Source organism: Nannospalax galili, unplaced genomic scaffold, assembly GCF_000622305.1.
Source record: "Nannospalax galili isolate Female #2095 unplaced genomic scaffold, S.galili_v1.0 scaffold105, whole genome shotgun sequence".
Classification (NCBI taxonomy): domain Eukaryota; kingdom Metazoa; phylum Chordata; class Mammalia; order Rodentia; family Spalacidae; genus Nannospalax; species Nannospalax galili.
The window spans coordinates 1,409,706-1,423,637 of record NW_008354502.1 but is presented as its reverse complement, the minus strand read 5'-3'; the positions used below and the strand labels follow the sequence as shown (position 1 = coordinate 1,423,637).

The following is a 13,932-nucleotide window of genomic DNA, read 5'->3' as shown; positions in this document are numbered from 1 at the left end:
GGTTGATTTCTGTTCTTGAGTTTGAATTGCTTGTATGTTCTAGATAGTAATGTGTTGTGCTTCAAAGATTTCTTTGTTTTTCCATTCTTCAGAGTATTTTGTAACTCAAGTAATTTTTCTTGGTTTTTATTTTCAGGGTCATATCCAAAACTTTGTCTCCATACAGTTTTTGAAGTCTCTTATATCTGCTGTAGGTGTAGAGTGGGTTTGTTTGCTGCTGTCTTCTCTTTTCTTCGTGCTCGGGCTGTGTATATGTACTCTAGGCATTGTATCCTTGGATCTAGTGTTTGTCTTCCACCAACCAGGCTGTATCTTTTGAGAAATTTACTCCATTTACTTCTAAGGTATTAATGATATATGCTCCTCATTTTGGTCTTGTTGTTTCATACATTCTTTTTTTTTTTCTCATTCACCATTGTGGTTTGGTGGTTTTCTGTGTCAGCAGGATTTAATTCACTTTTTCGTGCATCTGTTCTATTGAGTTGTGAACTTCTGTGTACTTATATTGAATGATTGTATTTACCAGTTGGGTAATACATTCTCTTGGTCTATCTTAGAAAATATTTCTTCTTTACTAAAGGATGACTTTCCTGGATAGCTATGTCTTTAGTTGACAGTTTTTCATTAATTTGAATACAGCATTCTAGGTTTCTACAAAGAACTCTGTTAGTCTAATGGAGATTCTCTTATCTGTGTCTGTGACTTGATGCTTCTCTCCAGTGTGTTGAGCATGGTCTGTTTGTCTTGTCCTTTTGAAAGGACCATTTTTAGCAGTCTTTTCAGCTTTATGGACTTGGATGTCTATGTCTTTTCCAAGATAAGCAATGTTTCAAGCACTAGTTTGTAGAGTAGATCTCTCCAGGCCTTTTTACTTGTCTTTGATTTGGAATACCCATTATGTGTGTGTTTGCCTACTTGATTGTGTCCCACAAGTCTGAGAGGCAATTTCTTCTTTCTCCTTTTCAATTTTTATTTTTTACTCTATTATACTGAATTATATAAGGCCATTATTTTTTGCAAGTATATGATATACTTTGAGCTTATTCTACCCTCAAACCAATCAAATCTAGGGTACACAAATGAGAGAAACGAATATTGTCCTTTGCTTAACATGATGATCTCCACTTACATCCATTTTCCCACAAATGACATAACTTCATTCTTTTGGCTGAAAAAGTTGCCATTCTATATATAAACCACATTTTCTTTATCTATTCCTTTGTTAATACACACCTAGATTGGTTCTATAATTTGGCTTTTGTGACTAGTACTGCATTAAACATTGATGTGCAAGTATTTTTTTGATATGTTGACTTGGAGACTTTGTGGTAAATATCCAAGAGTGGTATACAACTGGGCCAGATGGTACATCTATTTTTAACTCTTTGAGAAGCCTTCATACTGATTTCCATAGTGACTGGACTAGTTTACATTCCTACCAGCAGTACCTAATGGTTTCCTTTTGTTCACATCCTCACCAGTATCTATTTGTTTTCTTGTTAACTCTTTAATAAGGTGAGATGGTATTTCAATGTAGTTTGTATTTTCACTTCTGTGATGGTTAGTGAAATTCTGATGGAGATTGAATTGAATCTGTAAATTGCTTTTGGTAGTATAGGCATTTTCCCAATATTTCTTTCAACTGGGTAGAAATTCTTTTTGTCTACCTATCTACCTACCTACCTACCTATTTAGTGTGTGTGTGTGTGTGTGTGTGTGTGTGTGTGTGTGTGTGTGTGCATGTGTGCATCCTGGGGATTGAACTCAGATGGTCAGACTTATCGGCCATCTCACCACCACAGCCACCTTTGTTTCTTAAAACAATTGTGAATAAAATTGTTTTTCTGAGGCTTGGGAATTTTTGTTTATTGTTTTTTACTTTTTTAGCATGTTTATTATTTGATATATAAGAAGGCTACAGATTCTTGGATATTGGTTTTTGTATCCTGCCATTTTTCTGGAAGTGCTTATCAGTTTTCTGGTGGAGTTTTAAGCATCCGTTGTATAAAGAATCATATTATCTTCAAGTAAGGACACCTCTATTTCTTCCTTTCCTACTTTTTTACCCCTTTTATTTTCCTCTCTTGTTTTATTGCTCTAGCGAAGACATCAAGCACTGTATTAAGTGGAGAAAGTGGACAGCCTTCTCTTGTTCCTGACTTTAGTGGAAATACTTAAAGTTGATCTCTTTTTATTAGAAAATTAGCTATAGGTTTATCATTTGGCCTTTATTATATTGAGACGTGTTCCTTTTATTCCTAATTTCTTCAGAGCTTTTATCATGAAAGGAGGTTAGATTTTGTTAAAAGTACTTTCTGCATCTATTGATGATCGTGTGATTTCTGCCCTTGAGTCCATTTGTGTAATATATTGCATATATTAATTTGTATGTGTTGAACCATCCTTGCATCTCTGGAAGGATGCCAATTCGATTATGGTGAATGATCCTTTTGATGTGTTTTTTTAATTCCATGTGTATTTCATTGAATTTTTTTGCATATATGTTCAGGGAGATTTGCCTATTTTTCTTTTTTATTATTTGTTTTGTTTTGGTGTATCTTTACCTGAATTCCTTATGAGAACAATACTAGTTTCATAAAAATGGTCTGTTAACATTCCATCCCTTTCAATTTTATAGACTTGATTGGTATTAATTCTTCAAAGGGCTGGTGGAATTCAGCAGTGACTCCATTTGACCCTAATGATTTTCTGAATTTCATTGGTCTCTGTTTCCCTTTTCCTTTCTAATTTTGTTAATTTTGGTCTTCTCATTCTTTTGGCTAGTTTGGTTAATGATTTATCAGTCTTGTTTATCATTTTAGATTAAAGTTTATTAGAAAATTTATAGCAATAAAAAGAACTTACTAAGAACAATCATGTTATTATCTCATTCAGCATATCCAACAAATGAGTGTTTATCTTTTTAAGAATTGAATCTTTGTCTCATTGATTCTTTGTATTTTTTTCATTTCCAATTCATGAATCTCTGTCCTATCTGCTGAATTTGAGTTTGGACTGTTGTGGTTTTTCTAGTCCTATGCAACATCATTAGGTTACTTGTATAACATCTCCTGGACTTTTCTAAATGTAGCTCTTTTTATGAATTTCCATCTTAGTGCTGCCTTTGTGTGTCCCATGTGCGTATGTTGTGTTTTTATTCCCATTCAGTTCTAGGAATTTTATTTTTCTGTCTTAATTTCTTCAGTGACCCACCCATGATTTAGTGTTGTTTAGTGTCTGCATTTGTGTGTTCTGTAGTTTCTCCTGCTACTTTTCTGCTTTTGGTGTCTTGTGTTTTGGTAAAATATGAGAAATTATTTCAGTTTTGCTGCATTTATTAAGACTAGCTTTGTGTTTATGTTATAACGTATTTTAGAGACATTCCCGTGGGCTACTGGAAAGAGCGTACATTCTGAAGTATTTGGGTAGAATGTTCTGTAGCTATCTCTTAGGTTCATTTGATCTGTAGTATCAAGTTAAATATATCTGTGTTCATTTTCCTCAGGATAATTTTTTTGTTTGTGAAAGTGGTGTTGTGCGTGCATGTGTGTGTTCAGCACCTAGATTTCCTGTTTCGTTATTTTTTATGGTTTCTATCACCTCAGCTAAATTTCTCATGTCTATAATAAATTGTCTTCCTAATTTTATTGCTCTATTTATTTATTTTTATTGAGACGTGGTCTCACTATGTAGCTCTGGCTGGCCTGGAATTTGCTTTGTAGACAAGGTTGCCCTGAAACTCATAAAGATCCTCCTGCTTCTGCCTCCCATATGCTGGGATTAAAAGTATGCAGCACCATACCCGCCTCATTGTATTATTTTTCTCTTTTCTTCTCATTCAATTTTGTAAGAATCATTTCTTTGGTACTGTATTGGTTTCTTTGGGACTCTTGAAAGCTATCTATGCAATATCTGGGTCCACTGTTGTGGTCCTCAGAAACTGAAAAGCACCTTACCCAGTACTGAGTACCCTGTGCCGCACAAATCTGGGCCAACCAGAGTGGCCCCATTGCATGTAATGAGGAGAAACTCCTTAGGAGGCATCAGGTAAATTTCTTCTGTACTTGTGTCTCTACATTGACATTTGTACATCTGATGGATCAGTTGCCTTCACCAGTTTTATTAGGGAGATTTCATAATAAAGACTATCCTGGTGACAGCAGCGCACATCAGTCCTTTGGTGTTTGTGTAGCTTCTTCAGCTGCATCCAGTGCCAGCAGTGTCTATAGGCGTCTTAGTGGCTGTGCTCGTTAGTTCTTGTCAGCTTGGCACAAGAGGCACCTAGGAAGAGAGAACCTCGACTGAGAAATTCCCTCTAACTGATTGGCCTGTGGCTATGATTATGAGGCATTTTTGTAATTGCTAATTATTGTAGGAGGGCCCAGCCCTATGCAGGTGGACCTGGGCTATATAAGAAAGGTGACTAAGCAAGACAGTAAGCAGTGTTCCTCTATGGTCTTTGCTTCACTGCCTACCTTCAGCCCCCTGCCTTGAGTTCCTCTTCTGACTTCTCTTAGTGATAGATTATGACCTGGGAGTTGTAGGTGAAATGAACTCTTTCCTCCCCAAGTTGCTCTTGGTCTTTTTTTATCACATCAATAGAGGAAAGCTAACAAGGACGGTGTCCTCTGCTGCAGGGTTACTCTGACAGCTGGGGGTGATACTTAAGCTGTTGAGGTTGGCGTGGAATTTTTGGCTCTGAGTAATGTGCCCTGCTGCAGATGTGGATCATCTGTTTGTTTCCATGGGTAATAGTAAGGGTGGGGGTTTTGTGTGCTCTTGGAGGCATACACAGTTGGTACATCAGGAGAGGTGTGACACCCATTAGTTTCTCCTCATTACATGCAATGGGGCCACTCTGGTTGGCCCAGATTTGTGCGGCACAGGGTACTCAGTACTGGGTAAGGTGCTTTTCAGTTTCTGAGGACCACAACAGTGGACCCAGATATTGCATAGATAGCTTCATAGACCCTCTAGGATTCAGCTTGTGTAGCTAGACTCTCCAGATGCTTTGAGGGGTTCAGGGTGATTAGGCAGGATTTCCTGGCTAGTATTCAGTTTATCTGCTTGATACACAGGACCCTATTTGGAGAGAGCCTAAAGATAGTACAAGAGCCTTGGTAGTAACGGTATGATATTTTGTAGCCCCTTCCCAGGGCATTGTAGCAGTAGGGTAACCTATTAGCTCAACACACTGGACTCAGGTTCTCCTTGAGCAGATGCTTCAGATGTCCATGATGTGAGTGGGGACCACCAGGGGTCTCCTGCCTTTCTCTTTCTCTTCTAGCCAAAGTGCTTGGTGTGGAGCTGATCTTTAAAGATGGGTTAAGTAAATACTGCATGCTTAGTTCTCCTCTTTATAAAACCATTGTGTATTTCAGGATTCTGAAACTTCTTTGCATTGTATTCTGCCTCAAACACTTACCTGAAGAAGCTACTTCTTTCTTTCTGTTCCTTTGTTATAGGGAGAGTTATACTAGGCACTTCTGAGCAGCCGCTCTGTCACCACCCTCATTCTTATAGCAAGATAATGTGTTCTTTGTTGTTATAAATTGCTAATTGCAGATCAGAATGAATACATATTCATTCTGTAGGTTCTCTGCAACACTTTTCACACAGTAGTTTAATAATATTAACAATAACTTAAATGCTCATTCTGTTTACATTTGTTATAATAAGAGAGTTCTGTGACTTTGATACCTGTTAAGTCTGTTGTATCAAAGAAACCAAAGAAGTAAGATAAAATAGTTTTCCTCGCTGAGTATACTCTAAATGTGAAGGAACTGGAATTCTCCATTGCTTCATAAAACAGAAGTTGAAATTGACTTTTGTTGCTATCACTTTGTATGTCTTTAAGAATTGTGCCGTAAATGAGTTTCATATATTCTTAGCACTTTTATTCAACAAGAATGATGGTGGTAATGTTCTATTTCATGACGTGGGCCTCAGGATCTCAAGCTTCATCACCGTTGTTACTGCTTCCCTTGCTCCATCTGTCTGTCCTTTTAGAGAATTCCAGACATCCTTATGGGGCTGTTTGTTTGGTACCTTAGAAACCTGTTCACTCAGTGATGGAGTTGGGCATTCTTTTCTCTACTTAGCCCATAGGAACTTGAATTTTAATCACGGCAGCATAATTGTTCCTTTCAGTAGCTGTTTTCCCCACTCGAAGGCCCATTTTCAGTGTTGCTTCACCCTTTTCCATTTGTCTGTGTTTTTCTTAATGCGTGCAGAAACTTATACACAATGTAAAGTTAATACTGGGTCCAAGAGAGAACTCTCCTCCCATGTGGTTCCCAGATTTAGTACAAATGAGAATCTGTTTTGTAAACTGATTCTGCTTTTTCCTAATTCCTAGGGTTCTTCTGAAGCAGCTAGTGTTTATTGAATGCTTGCTGTGCCACTCGCTAGTCCTCGGTTTTCTCAGTATTCAGTAATAATGTGATGAGGGAAAGGTGTTAACATTGGCATTGTGTTCTTCCTTTTGACTGAGATATTGCCCTTAAAATACATGTTCCTTAGATAGGTCCATATTCAGGAATGCTTCATGTCTCTAGGAGATTTCCTAAGTATATTTACATGTGAATTGTGTGTATCTACCCTTGACTATGGGACTTTCCTTAGGGAACGTGGCTGTTAAATCCTGGAGGATGTGTGTGTTTGGTGACAAGGGACATTGTGGGTTTCTGTAGTCTCCTGCCGACAAACAAGCCAAACAGCTTCCACGTACTAACATATACTACACATACTGTTGGAACGTGTTCTGATGCCTTAATATGTATTTATTTAATCTAGGTGAACAAAGACTTTGGGTCCATTTTTTCTACCCTCTTACCTGGTGCCAATGCTATGCTTGCACCACCAGAAGGGCAGACAGTTTTGGATGGTCTAGAGTTCAAGGTTGCCTTAGGAAACACCTGGAAAGAAAACCTAACTGAGCTTAGTGGTGGACAGAGGTGAGTAGTCCCTTTGTAATTTATAATCTCATGGTTATTTTATTGTAATTTATCATTTCATTATTTTGTAATTCTGTTTCACTTTTGACTTGTTTAGCTACATTTGTAGAATTTAATAAGCCCAATATATGGGGCTATAAATTTTGGTTGAAATATTTGATTAAATTAATAGGTAATAAAGAAGAAATAACACCAAATAATCAGAACTAGGGATATAGCTCAGTGTTAGACTGCATGCCTTACACAATTCCCAGAGTTTGATAACTACAGAAAATAAAATAAACAACTAGAAAACTAAAAACAAGTAATTTAAAAGCAACTTGTTAAACATTTGAAAATGAGATCATGTAGGATTCTGAATACCTGAAGGAGAAAACAATGCCAGCCCTGGTTTCCCAGGCTTCCTCCCTAGTAGCAGTTACTGACTGTCAGAAGCAAAGAGGGGATCCCAAGTAGCGCTCAGTGGGCTCACCACATTAAGAACACAGATTTTGGGGAAGCTGCCAAGAAGCATTAGGTCTACATTGTCCCTGAAGTGGATACTACCTTCAGTTTAGCAGTGGGCCTTGACATCATCAAGCTGTCTTACATAGTGTCCAACATTTAAGGTACACTTACATGCATGTAGGATATAGCCCTCCCCCCCTTATCTGCTATCTGGCCTCTAAATAAACATTTGGGATGGGGAAAAATCATTTATTAAAAGTAACATGATCTTTTCTGCAGTACAGATGCCAGATATACCATGATAGTATTGGAATTGTCTTACGAAATTATATCCTTGCAAAGAGAGCTTTGGAGCCTCAGGTTCTGTGACTGTCTTTCGGATGGCTCTGCACTGGCTGTCACACAGGGCATTGCAGATCTGTGTCGGTGTTTGGGAAGAAATGCTAAAATGCTCTGGCTTTCCTTCACTCCCTTTCTCAGGTCTCTAGTTGCCTTGTCATTAATATTGTCCATGCTCCTCTTCAAACCTGCTCCCATTTATATATTGGACGAGGTTGATGCAGCCTTGGATCTTTCTCATACCCAGAATATTGGACAGATGCTGCGTACCCACTTTACACGCCACTCGCTAGTCCTCGGTTTTCTCAGTATTCAGTAATAATATGATGAGGGAAAGGTGTTAACATTGGCATTGTGTTCTTCCTTTTGACTGAGATATTGCCCTTAAAATACATGTTCCTTAGATAGGTCCATATTCAGGAATGCTTCATGTCTCTAGGAGATTTCCTAAGTATATTTACATGTGAATTGTGTGTATCTACCCTTGACTATGGGACTTTCCTTAGGGAACGTGGCTGTTAAATCCTGGAGGATGTGTGTGTTTGGTGACAAGGGACATTGTGGGTTTCTGTAGTCTCCTGCCGACAAACAAGCCAAACAGCTTCCACGTACTAACATATACTACACATACTGTTGGAACGTGTTCTGATGCCTTAATATGTATTTATTTAATCTAGGTGAACAAAGACTTTGGGTCCATTTTTTCTACCCTCTTACCTGGTGCCAATGCTATGCTTGCACCACCAGAAGGGCAGACAGTTTTGGATGGTCTAGAGTTCAAGGTTGCCTTAGGAAACACCTGGAAAGAAAACCTAACTGAGCTTAGTGGTGGACAGAGGTCTCTAGTTGCCTTGTCATTAATATTGTCCATGCTCCTCTTCAAACCTGCTCCCATTTATATATTGGACGAGGTTGATGCAGCCTTGGATCTTTCTCATACCCAGAATATTGGACAGATGCTGCGTACCCACTTTACACACTCTCAGGTGAGGACCACCCCAAAGTCTTAGTAGTGCTTGTAGGTATCTGTTTTTCGAAACCAACCCTTTATTGGTAATCAGTGTTAAGATGTTTAGAATGGGTGGGGGTTGTAGCTCAGTGGTAAGAGTGCTTGCCAGCCATGCAAATGTTCAGAAAAAAAAAAATGTTCTTTCTTTGAAAGAAAGAACCAGGCATTAACACTATTGGTTTTAGCATGAGAGACAATATGACTTTAGAGTTAATCTGTTTTCTCTAGTAGTTGCCACAAGGGTTTCGATCAAATCAAATTGCTTCAAGTACATACAGTACCAGAAAATGTAGCACATAATGGGAGGTTTTTCATTTCTCTTGGCTAAAACATATAGAAAAATCTTGAAGCTATAGAGTGTGTTTTTGTTACATTGCTGCTGTGGATTCTGTAGCCACCAAATGTGGTTGCATAAATTACACATTGTCAGTTCTGAGCACCCCACTCATCCTGGTTACCATAGACAGTGTATTTACTATGGAAGTTTGGGGGATAGGTAACACTGAAGTGGTGCTTTTTCTTAATGTGTGAATATGATATCTGGGCTAGGGGTAGTGCTGTACTTGCAATCTTCTTTGGTTTATTAATATATCACAGAGATGATTATTTCACTGACATTCAAACTAAGAAGGAAACAGGGATGGCCATTACAAAAGCCCTCAACAGTCAGCTTCTAGAAAATAATAAACTTGGGTAACGAAGCAGTGAAGGGAAAATTAGGAAACCAAGTTTCCTAATTTTCCCTTCACTGCTTCAAAAGATGGAAAGTTACTATTCATTTTGATACCTAATACGTAACAGTTTCCACTGGGTATTTGAGAATGTGCATTTTCTTAGAGGCCAGTGTTTAAAGAAGTAGCAAAATGACTTTCGGGCCATTCTTAAGCCCTTTCTAAGTGTGTGAACTTCTTTTAAGAATACCTTTTCATTGTATTTTGCTTCCTTTCTCTTAAGTTCATTGTTGTGTCCCTCAAAGAAGGCATGTTCAACAATGCAAATGTTCTTTTCAAAACCAAGTTTGTGGATGGTGTTTCTACAGTAGCCAGATTTACTCAGAGTCAAAACGGAAGAATTCCAAAGGAAGCCAAGTCCAAGGCAAAGGGACCCAAGTGAGCACTGGCTGCATGTTCAGAGACACGTCTTTACCTGGACCTGCTTTTTTAGACACGGCTTCAAGAACTTGTGATCTGCTTTGTTTGTATAATTTCATTAATGTCATTTCTTACATTTTCTCTTTATCAGTTGTAAATGAGCAGATTCCTTTCTTACCTAGTGTGACTATGGTTCAATTATTGTGGTTGTGATTATATGTGTTATCATCAGTTTTTTATGCAAATCTTTTGTATATTAGAGATCCTGAGATGCCAAACTGGTAATCCTGTACACAAAACAAAACTACAAAGACATAGATGATATCATCGGATAAATAGCTTGCAGTCAGCTTTAATTAGTTTACTTTCTAAGGCATTATTAATATATTTTCTTTCACTGATAAAATCATTTGAGTACAGAAGATTTATAAAGCATGTAGCCGGACCAACAAAGGGAACACAAAGCAATTATGTGTGCATGAGCTATTTGAGGTTAGTCCTGTGGGGATACAATGCCAAATCCTCAGATGGGAAGTGGTCTTGAAAAGACTTCTCATTTCAATGATGTTGGAATATCATGTTTATATATGTATAATAATTGGTCTCTGCAAACTTGAGGGGGTTTTTTGTTTTTTATTTTTTTAGTCTTTTGAGTATTTTATTAGAAGCCTGGGAAGAAATACCTTACACAGTATGCTTATGTGGGTTTGTTTACAGCCCTCTAATGTTTTTTAAAGATTTTTATCAGCTGTCTCATAATCTAATCAGTAACCTTTTGGTGAATATAGGACCCACCAGAATAAATCAAAATATCTTTTATAAAAGTCTGGTAAATAAACCTCTGTTCTATCAGAATAACTCAAAAGCTTGATGGTTATCCTGAGTGCCTTCTGCTTTTCCAGTTCTAAGTGGTGAAATTTTCTTTAGAACACAAGAGCTAGAGCTGTCAAACGCTGTAAGAATCCTCATCTGCAGTTTTGCTATCATTAGATATATTTCCACATCAACCCCTCCACACTCTGAATCCTAAAAACCCTGACATGGTCTAACATGTTATTTTGGTTCCATGTCTCTTCCCAGTACTTGATTCTTAATTTCCTAATGTTACCTTTTCCCTGATGTATGAGTGTACTTCCTGGCCCTGATAATTTGCCATACATATCTGAGATGCTCTATGAGCACTCAGATACCTGGTACTCTTGGGACAGGTTTAAAAGAATTTCATGAGAAATTAACTGTGTACTATGGGAGGGAAAAGAGACCAAACTATACAATGCTGTTACAGACAATGAATTTACAGATAGCAGACCTGAGTATTGTTTCCCAAAATGTTGCAAACTGCAGTCAAAACAGTTGTATCCATTCACACTGTCACTGATACAGTATCCTAATTTGATCACAAACTAATCAGTACTAGCTGTTCCTTTTCAAATTAGGCAGTTATAAAGTAGTGCATAACTGCTGCTTTAGCCAGAGTTTTTAAAATGACTTAAGAAGTTGAACATTTTGCCATATGTACTGATTTCTTCTGATTTCTTTCTTCTGTTATGAATTATCTCCTTGTATGCTTTCCTGATTTTGGTTTTGTCCTATGTATAATTTTTCTCTTTGAAAATTCTTGTGAGTATATTAAGTTTGTGAAGAATGTTATTATCCTTTGAATAGGAAAACATTGTTAAAGAAAAATGGGCATTTATTTCATATATTTGTGACATTGTTAACTAACATCAATCACCTTACAAACCAGACACTTCTCATTTCTATGCAGTTTCCTGTTTAATCTTCACAGAGAAGTGAATAGTCTCTGTCAACACTGTATCACTGAAGAAATTGAAAAGATAGTTTAAATAACTTGTACATAGAAATAACACCCAGCAAGTAACAAACTCTAGAATAACTGGATACATAGGTTGAGTGTTCTGATCCACATGTGCTTGGGACCAGAATATTTCAGATTTGGAGATTTTTCCAGATCTTAAACTATTTTATTGGGTTAGCATCTGAAAGCTTTGAGCACCGTGATGGCGCTCACAGTTTCAGATTTGAATGCTCAACCTAGGATGTGTGATGACTTAACATTTTCATTTATTATGCAAGTAAGTTTAACAACTCTTGCATCTAAAATATGTAAAATATGTAACATAATTTTCTACATTTGTTGAATAGATACTGGCAAAAAATGGTGCTGTTTGCCTAAACAGGTCACACAGGAATTTGGTTGGTTTTGACTGACAGATGAGGGCTTGCCTGGTGATTGTGATTGGGTTGAAGCTTAAATACTTCTTTCATAGCATTGTTCATGCATCCCATTGGCTGTTGCTACCTGAGAGAAGGGTTCCTAAGGACAACTGTCTTAGTTTGTCTCTCCATTGCTGTGACAAAACACTCTGACCACTAACAACTTGGGGAGGAAAGGATTTATTTGTCTTACATCTCCCAGGTCACAGTTCATTAGGGAGCCCAAGGGAGGAACTCAGGGCAGGAACCTGGAGGCAGGAGCTAGAGCACAGGCCAAAAGGAACACTGCTTACTGGCTTGCTCCCCTGGCCCCTGCTCAGCCTGCTTTCTTATGCAACACAGGTCCACCTGCCCAGTGGTGGCACCACCCACAGTAGGCTGGCCCTTCCCACATTACTCAACAATCAAGAAGATGCCCCACAGACATGGCTACAGTCCAGTCCAATGAAGGCAGTTTGCCAATTGAGGATCCCTTAACCCAGGTGAGTCAAGTTGACACTAAAGCTATACAGAGCAACATTCAGATAAACAGAAAGTCTCTGTCCTGAAAGAACTTAAAGTCTAACTCATGAATTTCACTGTTGTTCATTTCTGGATCTCAGCCCAGTTCTTAGTATGTAATTGGGTCTCAGGAAATATATGTTAATTGCATGAATTCCCTTTGCATCCCTCAAAATTATGTTGTTTCTGCCTTTGACTTGGTTCAACCTCATAATATCAATATAAATACTTTTTTTTTTTTTTCGGTCTTTTTGAGACAGACTCTCCCTGTAGCCCCAGCTGTCCTGGAACTCACTTTGTAGACCAGGCTGGCCTTGAACTCACAGAGATCCGCCTGCCTCTGCCTCCCAAGTGCTGGGATTAAAGGCTTGTGCCACCACACCCAGCTAAATACAAATTTTATCATTGTAAGATGGTTCTGGTTTCAGTTTTTGTTTTGTTTCCTGTTAAGACAGGGTCTCACAGAGTAGCTTTGGCTGACCTAGAGCCCACAAAGATCCATCAGCCTCTGCCTTGCCTCCCAAGTGCTGGGATTATAGGCCTATGCACCATGCCCAGCCCCATTGTGAACTTAAAAAAAAAAAAAATGGTGATGAGAAGCTGATACAGAGGTCAGTAACATTTTAAAGGAGAGCACATGGGAACTCTAAAAGAGCACCTCTATAGATAATAGGCTTACCAGCCAGGCCTGGACACAAAATTGTACAAGTGACATATATTGACAGTGGGTTTGATAATGAGTAGGTATGAAGAGGGTGTGGACAAATGCTTCAAGCTTTAATACAGATAAGTAAGCCTATCACAGATACTGTATCCTCAGTTCTAGCCACAACTATGTAAAATGGAGTTACTCCTGTTTTATAAAGTGTTCCAACATAGGAAAGTAAATTCCTTAAAATGACAGGCAGAACAAAAAAATGCTTTTAAAATAACTTTCGTTGTCCCAACAATGATACTTCTGAGAATTTGGAAAGCAGGTTTATAGGAGATAATGACTATAAGCAGTCTTGTGCTCCTTTACAAAAGTCAGCGATAATGCTGTCAGTTTTCTTATTATAAGACATTTTAAATTTTCTAAGTTGGACATAACATTTCTTACAAGTCTATGAAATAAAAAGTATTAAAACTTTTTGCCAGGAAGCAATTTATTCTCAAAACTAAACGCCTTAACATTTAGAGTCATTTCACATAGAAAGAAACATTAAGAAATCTTTATGTTGGTAGTGGAAGTGCCAGACAGTTGCATGTACTCATAAATAGGTCAAATGAATCATTCCTCAAACAGAAGACTCGAAGTGTTTTTATGTTGATAGCATGAGAAGCAAAACTACAGGAAAAGTCACAAGCAAGT

General features: G+C 37.9%; 1 protein-coding gene across 1 annotated transcript in view; it reads left to right on the top strand.

The window, feature by feature from the left end:
- The window catches only part of LOC103748928 (structural maintenance of chromosomes protein 2), a 52,757-nt gene extending 42,506 nt beyond the window's left edge, over positions 1-10,251 (top strand). Inside the window, 2 exon segments of the mRNA XM_008851709.3 lie at positions 8,420-8,728; positions 9,706-10,251. Coding sequence (XP_008849931.2) covers positions 8,420-8,728; positions 9,706-9,864 — 468 coding nt within the window. The 3' untranslated portion in view covers positions 9,865-10,251.
- Positions 10,252-13,932: the final 3,681 nt, after the last annotated feature.